The 9,908-nt window shown below is 34.2% G+C and overlaps 1 protein-coding gene across 1 annotated transcript; it reads left to right on the plus strand.

Moving 5' to 3' along the window:
• The first annotated feature begins 4,474 nt into the window (after window positions 1-4,474).
• On the plus strand, window positions 4,475-7,287 carry LOC106343318 (ABC transporter G family member 14). The gene is made up of 5 exons (XM_013782494.1): window positions 4,475-4,837; window positions 5,006-5,795; window positions 5,885-6,040; window positions 6,140-6,327; window positions 6,416-7,287. Exons 1-5 carry the CDS (start codon window positions 4,697-4,699, stop codon window positions 7,064-7,066), a joined length of 1,926 nt encoding a protein of 641 aa, XP_013637948.1. The 5' UTR covers window positions 4,475-4,696; the 3' UTR covers window positions 7,067-7,287.
• The last annotated feature ends 2,621 nt before the right edge of the window (window positions 7,288-9,908 follow it).

The raw sequence follows: 9,908 nt of genomic DNA on the forward strand, positions 1-9,908 counted from the left end.
ATCCAAGATATTGCATATTTTATCTCTGGTGGTTACTCAAGAATAGTAGTATAATATTCTGAGGCTATCACAAGAATCTGATCTTTTTGTGAATGGTTGGTCTTGTGTCGTGGGCATGCTACAACCTTTTTCATGTGTGACATGAACTCCTACAAGAAAGGAAGAATCAAAACACTAGGACATTAACATAAAACTGCCGTGTACTAGGGAATTTTCAGTTTTTTGGCTAATAGACAAATGAAGGAAGTGTATCTATGACCAGATCGCCAGTTCTAAAAACTATTCTGCGTCATGTGCTGTTTTAGGAAGAAACTAGATCTCGATCTGCGTGGTCGCGCGGGTGTTTATTTTCAATTTTATATATGTAGATATTTATTTTAGATCATTAGTGGTATACATATTTAAAAAATTAATTATATATTCAAATGTTCATACAACTATTGCAGATACAATAATTTAATAATTTTATAGCTTATATGTTGTAGTTAATCAATCGTTTCAAACCGTCATATGTATTATTGCTTCTTATTATATATTTATCTTATTGTATTTGCGTTTAGTTATAAAACAATTAATATATGCATGAACCAACATATTTGAAAATTTATTGTGTATTTAATTTATGCTAAATTTTGACCCCCCCCCCTTTCAAAACTGGATTTTCTTTTAGCAATATTTTTTTTTTACTTTTATTCATTTTTGATAATATATTATTGTATATAGAAAAAACTTAATTTTATACATGTATTAAATAGTTTGCTAATATTAAGTCATTATGTCATCATATTATTTTTTTAACATGAATATTTTATATTTAAGAAAAATGAAATTTTTCAATTTTTCAATTTAATATAAATTTATCATTTTTAGTTCCATATAATAATTTTTTTAGCATGATAGATTATGATTATAAAATAGATAAAGATAAGATATATTTTTTCATTTTATAAACGATAATTGAATATATATTAATACATAATAATAGTTTATTGCTAATTAAAAAATTAGTGAAAATATTTACATAAATTTTTTGAAAATTAAAATATCGTTAAAATATTTATCAACAGATTTGTTAGAATACATTTAAATATATATATATATTGTTAAATGAAAATATATCATGATTAAAGTAGTTACGAATATTTATATTATTAGCTTTAATGAAATACATGTTGTATACATTGTATTATATAGTTTGTTAATGTTTTTGATCAAAAAAAAGTTTGTTAATGTTAAACCGTCTTACCAACGTATTATATTTTTGAACATAAATATTTATAATTATGAAAATAAATTATATATAAATTTAATATAATTTACCATATTTAGCTCAATATAGTAATTTTCTTTTAATATGATTGTTTATATTATATAATAGATAAATTAGGATATAATTTTTCTTTTTCGTTTTATAAACGATAACTGAATATACTAATTTATAATAATGTTCCAAAATTAATTTTGAAATTAGTGTAAATATTTATATTTAATTTTTGAAAACTAAGATCTTGTTAAAATCTTTTCAAACAGATTTGTTAGATTTTTTAATATATATTTTTATATTTAAAATGAAAAGGTATCAAAAGATATTATGATTAAAATAGTTCAAAGATTCTATATGCTATTAGTTTTAATAAAAATGCATTTAATAAAATGCATTTAATAAAATTTCTAAAGAATGGTCCAAACTAAAAAAATCACACATGAAAAAAATCATAACTTCTATTTTAATAGAATAGATGATTTCTCGAGGAAACCGTGTTTCACATGCAGACAACACCAGCACATGAGAGCTTGATAATGCAGAGATATAACAAATGATATGAGATGGCATGTGAAATATAAATCTAAAAAAAAAATAACATAGCGAAAATATTATTAGAAAAACTTATATAAGATATTTTACTCTTTTGAAGATTTAGAGGATCTTCCCACTTGGATTGGTTGTGGTATAGCTATTTTTGAGTTCTGAAATGGTGGAGAGCGTAATTATTGGTCATGTATAAGTATAATGCAAAAGCCGCAAAGTCTCTTCCTTTTTGTTTCCACTTTTTGTTTTATGTAAATGTAAATCATCTACGTGAAAGAAAATAGTTGAAGAAGTTACCAAAGATGGTTAAATAATTGAAGCATCTAGTGCTCATATGCTTTGAGCTTCTTTTTCAGAAGTTGCTTAAAAACTGTTCCACTCTGATTATCCGCAACCACATCAAACGGTTAAGAATATATCTGGGCATATTTACCATAAACCAAAAGAAACTAATCAAATATTTTTGTCTGAACAATCCAAATTATCTAGTATTTTATTTGAAAATTTTGAATTAATTGATACTTTTATCCTAAATATCTAAAATTGTCTAAAAACTGAAACAAAATCGCAATAACCGAATAGAACTCGAATTTTTGTTTCAGATTCTCAAGTTACTCGATTTGAACTGAACTGAAAAATCTTGAACTGAAACAATATCGAATTTTATAAATATTTGAACAGTTTCTTTATTGGGAGAATTTGCCGGATATTCATAAGGGCCAACAAAATGAAGAATATAGTCATGCTACAGTACAGACCCACATAAAAGATATGTTTGGTCTAAAATTGCCGAAAAGAACCTCATAAGCGCGTGTGCGTGTGAAAGCAGATAAAAGAAAAAATCTATGTGCTTAATTGGATTATACCAAACATGTACTGCGACCACTATACTATACTATATGTAATATAGTATGGCCACCTTTACAAAAGAGTACGAGGATGTGTGTCTTGTTTATGATTTGGCCATCCTAATCTCTTTTAACTTGGCAAAAGTCTTCCGTATTTTGTGAAAATTAGCGTCAATGTCTACAATTACGAAGGTTTACGGTTCATTCAGGCGCGGTATAAATGTGCATATATGAATCATGAGTTACATGTGGAGGCTAAGAAGATACTTCGTGGGGAGGGAGGCAACGCAACATATATGAATGTGGTTTGTGGGAATACAAAAGATCCCGACTATACTATATGAAGTGTAGTATGTACCAAAATTGCAAAAAACGAATGCAATCGAATACACATTTCTTTCCCCGTTCCAAAGTTATGTAGGTTATGCAATGGATCAAAGATATATGGATAATCAGTGGAGAAGTTAATGATTGTAGTAAAACAATCAGCACGCAACCCCTCAATATACTGGAGTGAGAGATAGAATATGTAAAAGATTAAAGGAACACAAACATAAATAAATATGTACATATACCTATCCTAGAATGTTAAGACACAGACCGCAAGTTTTTAAACAAACACGGTTAGCGTATAAAAGTTACAATTAAAGGAACCATAACAATGGTACAACAAACAATGTACTGTGATTATAAAATAGAATAGAAGAAGTGACGAAGAGGAGATGATGAATGGCGACGGTGTTGGAGGACAAAACAATGTAACTGATCAAGTAGTGAACATGAAGAATCAAGAAGCAGAGTAGGATAAACAAATAGCAAAAGAAGAGAAAGACAAATGTATCATACTATACTGTAATTTAAAAATAGTATGGAACATATGACACAAGATACTGTTTATCTTCCCCAATTCAATACATCGCATTATTTTTCATCTTCTTAAAGAGATTGATTCACATATTTATCTTATTGTCAATGAAATTGTTGTTTGACCCCATAATTCTATTCAATCATACTGGACTTACTGAGATTTAATAGTCCAAAAAATAGAATTTCGTAACTTTGAAACTTATAATGTGTCCCTTATGCTGTAAAATCATCATGGAATTACCTTGATTGGTTGACTTGTGCTCTGCAATCGCTCGCGCCGTCTTGAAAATAGAAGGTCTTATGTAATCCTGACTTTGAAGAGCCAATTGATGTCGCTTTGAACAACCGTTACTCGTCGAGTCAACCATTTTCCCTTCTCGCGAAGAATTGTTCTTTTCACTTTCCAGTTTCCAAATTAAAAAACGACTTTCAACCTTTCATGCGAAAATAAGGGTATTGTTGGAATATTTCATAAAATTATACAAAATATCGTAGCATACAAATTGTTATGGTTATATAGTTAATTATTTTTTTGCTATGTATATGTAGCCTAATTGCCCCTTCTATATTCTTATTATATTAAAAAAAAAATCAAAAACAAAGTGAACCAAAACGGAACGCCTAGTGGAACTTAGGAGAACTTAACAACAGCTGATGAGGAAAACTTTGTGCAAATTGTGACAATTGCAGTATTAGAATCCACAGGAGTCAAAACTCCAAAGGGTGCTTTATTTAATTTATCTTAAGAGAAAAATGGAATTAGAGGTGAGATTCTCATAAATGGAAAAAGGAAGAGATAGGTATAAATATTTGGTAAAGAAATTAGCTTTAGAATAAATTAACGGGAGAGAGAGAAGGTGGGAACCCACCACAGACGATTGATCAGCCAACATCGTAAAGAAATCGTTTTTTTTTTAATCTCCCTCTTCCTCTTTCTTGCAAGGCACATGACTAATTCCAAGTGTGTAAGGGTGTTTCTCATACTACTATATATTCATGTGCTCACATGGGTTCCCTTAGAAGGAGATCAAGAAGAAAGCTACCAAAGACACTCACTTTTTAAGCTCTCTTACCTTTGTTGCTTACTTTGATACTCTTACCACTATTAAGAACTTTCCATAAACGCATCACAACTACAAGGACGAGTAAGGAAACTGGTTCAGGATCCATCATGCCACAGAACTGCATAGCACCAAGGCCTGAAGAAAGTGGCAGTGGCGAAGCCATGGTACAAGGTTTGACAGATATGTCAGAAACACAGAGCAAGTCTGTACAAGGTCTCCAGCTGTCCATGTACCCCATAACTCTCAAGGTGTGTGTCTCTCTCTCTCTCTCTATCTAACTCTCAAAAGGGAATCAGTTCTGTTCACTTCTTTTTTTTTTTAATGCACAGAAATCTCATAAAGAAATATCACTCTCTAGCTTGATAGTTGGTTCTTACAGAGCTTTCCATTGATTTATTTGTGGGTTGTACATGCAGTTTGAGGAGGTTGTGTACAAGGTTAAGATAGAGCAGACAGGTCAGTGTTTAGGATCATGGAGCTGCAAAGAGAAGACAATTCTGAACGGGATAACGGGTATGGTTTGTCCAGGAGAGATTCTAGCTATGTTAGGTCCATCAGGCAGTGGCAAAACCACTCTTCTCTCAGCTCTCGGGGGCCGCCTCTCCAAAACATTCTCGGGGAAAGTCATGTACAACGGCCAGCCTTTCTCTGGCTGCATCAAGCGGAGAACAGGGTTTGTTGCTCAGGATGATATCCTCTACCCTCACCTCACGGTTTGGGAGACTCTCTTCTTTACTGCGCTTCTACGGCTACCAAGCAGTTTGACAAGAGACGAGAAGGCGGAGCATGTGGACCGAGTTATCACTGAACTCGGATTGACTCGGTGTACTAACAGCATGATAGGAGGACCACTGTTCAGAGGAATATCAGGAGGGGAGAAAAAAAGAGTTAGCATTGGTCAAGAAATGCTGATCAATCCTAGCTTGCTCCTTCTTGATGAACCAACTTCAGGTCTTGACTCGACCACTGCTCATCGCATCGTGACCACAATTAAACGGCTGGCTTCTGGGGGAAGGACAGTAGTCACCACAATTCATCAGCCATCAAGCCGCATATACCATATGTTTGACAAGGTGGTTTTGCTGTCTGAAGGTAGTCCTATTTATTATGGTCCTGCATCTTCCGCTATGGAATATTTTAGCTCTGTTGGATTCTCTACTACCATGACAGTTAACCCAGCTGACCTTTTACTTGACCTTGCAAACGGTAAACAACCCCTTTCCTCTTTAAGCTTCTAGATAATGAAAAATGGGAAAAATGCCCTTTTTAATTCATCAAAATTTGGTAAACTACAGGAATACCACCTGATTCTCAAAAGGAGACATCAGAACAAGAACAGAAGACAGTAAAAGAAACTCTTGTTTCAGCTTATGAGAAGAACATATCTACTAAACTGAAAGCTGAACTCTGCAATGCAGATTCTCATAGCTATGAGTACACCAAAGCTGCTGGTAATTTTCCCTTTTCTTTAAAAAAAAAAGGTAGTTCTTGTATTATTCTGCTTCTGCTCCTCTACATCACTAATAATATCTGTTATTTAAATGGAGCAGCAAAAAGTATCAAGTCAGAACAGTGGTGCACAACTTGGTGGTACCAGTTCACTGTATTGCTCCAAAGAGGGGTCAGAGAGAGGAGATTTGAATCTTTCAACAAGCTAAGGATTTTCCAAGTCATCAGCGTGGCTTTCCTTGGTGGACTTCTATGGTGGCATACTCCAAAATCTCACCTACAAGATAGAGTAAGACTCTTCTTTTTGGCTGAATAAAATAGATAATGATTATCGTGACTTGTCACATTAGTGTTTTAACAATCATTCTGCATTGCAGACTGCCTTGCTCTTTTTCTTCTCAGTCTTCTGGGGATTCTACCCACTATACAACGCGGTTTTCACATTTCCCCAGGAGAAGAGAATGCTAATCAAGGAGCGGTCTTCCGGAATGTACCGTCTTTCCTCCTATTTCATGGCTAGAAACATTGGAGACCTACCCTTGGAACTCGCCCTTCCAACTGCTTTTGTGTTCATAATTTACTGGATGGGTGGGCTCAAACCTGACCCCACTACATTTATCCTCTCACTACTGGTTGTTCTCTACTCCGTCCTTGTTGCTCAAGGTCTTGGCTTAGCGTTCGGTGCTCTCCTTATGAACATCAAGCAAGCCACAACGTTGGCATCTGTTACAACACTTGTGTTTCTCATAGCTGGAGGGTATTACGTGCAGCAAATCCCTCCTTTCATCGTATGGCTCAAGTACCTAAGCTATAGCTACTACTGTTACAAGCTGCTTTTGGGTATTCAATACACTGATGAAGACTACTACGAGTGCTCAGAAGGGGTCTGGTGCAGAGTTGGAGACTTCCCAGGAATCAAAGCCATGGGACTGAACAATTTATGGATAGACGTGCTTGTTATGGGTGTTATGCTGGTGGGTTATCGACTCATGGCATACATGGCACTGCATCGAGTGAAGTTGAGGTAAAAAATACTGCAGCCAAAGGTAACCGCAAGAAGCTCCAAAGAAAATTTTCTCCCCACTGCAACCAAGGAATAATATTAGTACTAGAAAAGATTAAGTCGTCGAATTTTGATTGATTTTACTTAAGTATCCGAGATATATATCCGACGACTTTCTTTTGTTTTAGGCTTTAGATGATAACTATACTCCTAAGTTTGAGAATAAAACACTGAGATGATTATACATGTATGAGATAAGAAAGGGAAGCAAATTAGTATATACCATTTGCAAAATAGTGAAACGAAAGTGACTAAACTTTCAAGTCCACTCTCCTGTTGGAGATGAGTGTTGTATCTTTGTGGGGTTCCTTAAAACATTCGGTCCACTCTTTATACCTTACTAGTCACCTGCAACTGCAAGTGCATCAACTGGTGAAAACAATGACATGTATTATCAGATAAGAATAATTAAAGCAAGTTGCTGATAATTAGATGAACAGCGACAGGACATAATCAAACACACCTGACCGTGGCTCTCATTGTCATCTCAAGTTCTCTAGCGGTAGTTTGTTGTTTCTTTTTTCACAAAAGCAAGGACAAAGATTAGAGTGCGATCAATTATAACCCATTATCGAAAAGAAAGAAAAAAGCAGACTTTCTAACTGCATAATCATGTCAACATAGCTAAAGGAATAAGCTTTCGCTTTCAGGCAATGGCTGTTATACTTCACATCGTTTGCTACAAAATAATTGCACCAAAAGAAGAAGTGGGAGGCTATAGTGTGTGGCAGAACAACATAGAGTAGTAAAGAAATAGAGAAAATCAAGGAAAGATAAAAACAAATCATTGGATGATAAGGCCCACAAGATATGCTTACACATTAAGACGTGATTCACTTTAGTCAAGTGGAAGCTGATGCAACAAGACATCACAAAGGGAAATCCATGTCACTCTCTACTTTGTCAAGTGTCATTGTCATCACCAAGAAGAACCATCTATGACCCCCAAGTAAATAAACAGAAACGTCATTCACTTAACCTCATGCCTGCTGCTTTCTTATACCTAAATACATCATCATCCTTGTAGTGATTTGCATACGAAAGCAAGAGATCATATGATCTAATCATGTTATATGTTATAAAACTAAAGAAAGTAACACTAGTTGCTCCTTTTTTAGTGTACTAAATTAAGATACAGTCGACCACAAGCCTATGTACCTGAACGAGATAACATAAATTAACCAGAGAATATGAAAAATTCCATCTCCTTGAAGTCATATATATTGAGACAACTTGGTGAAACGCATTGTCATTCACCATTTGAGTAACGTCATTCACTAAGCCTTGATGCTTTCTAGACCTAAATATACATCATCTTTGTAGTGATGATTCACATATGAAAAGCACGAAAACATATGATTTAATCATGTTCTTTCTCTTTATATATGTTATAAAACTAGAGAGAGTAACACTAGTTGCTGTTTTAGTGTACTACATTAAGATGCAAATGACCACAAGCTTTAACTACCTGAACGAGATAACATATATTATTCACTAAAGAGTATGAAGAAAACGCCATCTCCCTTAAGTCAAAAATATTTAACCAACTTCGTGAAAAGTATTGTCATTCACCATTTGAGTAACGTCATTCACTAAATCCTACTGCTTTCTTATACCTAAATAAATCATCATCATCCTTGTAGTGATTTGCATACGAAAGCAAGAAATCATATGATCTAATCATGTTCTTTCCCTTTATATATGTTAACAAAATACTACTTGCTGGGTTTTTTTTAGTATACTAAATTAAGAGACAGTTAAGCACAAGCCTATCTACCTGAACGAGATATATAGCATAAATTAACCAGAGAGTATGAAGAAACGCCATCTCCTTAAAGTCATATATATATATATATTTAACCAAAGTGGTGGTGAAACGCATTGTCATTCACTAACTCCTGCTTTCTCAGACCTAAACGCATCATCTTTGTAGTGATTTGCATACGAAAGCAAAAAAATATGATCTAATCTTCTTCCCTTTATATATTTCATAAAGCTGGAGAAACACTAGTTGCTGTTTTTGCACTGTACTAAATTAAGATACACATGACCACAAGCTAATCTACCATAACAAGATGCATAAGTTAACCAGAACAGATGAGAAAATGCCATCTCTATAAGTCAAGAGATATATAACCAAGAGCGTGAAACGCCTTGTCCATTCACCATTTGAGTGAACATGCAATGTAGTGGTGATATATGATGCTTAGATAAAAAAAAAAGGGAGCCAAAAGGTGAAGTATGCATCAGCTCAAAACATGGCCAGTGAACATAAACTCTGTTAAACCAAGAAAAATGCTGGATCATATTGAATGAAACACCAACATAGTCACATAGATTAGTTGAAAGGAGGTTAAAATATCAATAGCCATATATAACTCATCTATGTTATATACCATTCATGGAACTTGCATATATGCCGTTAATGTCACTAGCCATTTACAAAAGTAATCAACACAATGATGTTGGTTTACACTCACCGCAACGTTACCGTTAGGTAGCGGAGACGAAGACTTTGCGGCGGAGCATCCGCCAAGTAACTGATAGGGAGGAAAGCAACAAAAACGACGCCGTGTCGTCAACTTTGAAGAAAAATAATTTAAAAATTGCACATTAACCCTTACATTTTACTTAGCATCCGCCATGTGACGACCTAGAGGAGGTAGAGCAAAAGGAAACGAAGGCGTTTCCCTAACTTTAGCCCATATATCATTCCCCGAATTAACATTTTTTTATCGAAGCCCAAAGAAGCTCATATAAAGGCCCATAATGATTTAGCTACCTTCCTTGTTAATTAAAGCGTCTCT

This window comes from Brassica oleracea, chromosome C5 (genome assembly GCF_000695525.1).
Source record: "Brassica oleracea var. oleracea cultivar TO1000 chromosome C5, BOL, whole genome shotgun sequence".
NCBI classification, from domain to species: domain Eukaryota; kingdom Viridiplantae; phylum Streptophyta; class Magnoliopsida; order Brassicales; family Brassicaceae; genus Brassica; species Brassica oleracea.

What these genes read in the sequence shown, in the direction of transcription:
- LOC106343318 (XM_013782494.1), top strand. Translation starts at nt 4,697, where the DNA reads ATGCCACAGAACTGCATAGCACCAAGGCCTGAAGAAAGTGGCAGTGGC. An exon ending in TGTACCCCATAACTCTCAAG is followed by an intron (nt 4,838 to 5,005) that starts GTGTGTGTCTCT and finishes TTGTACATGCAG; the next exon opens with TTTGAGGAGGTTGTGTACAA. An exon ending in TGAGTACACCAAAGCTGCTG is followed by an intron (nt 6,041 to 6,139) that starts GTAATTTTCCCT and finishes TAAATGGAGCAG; the next exon opens with CAAAAAGTATCAAGTCAGAA.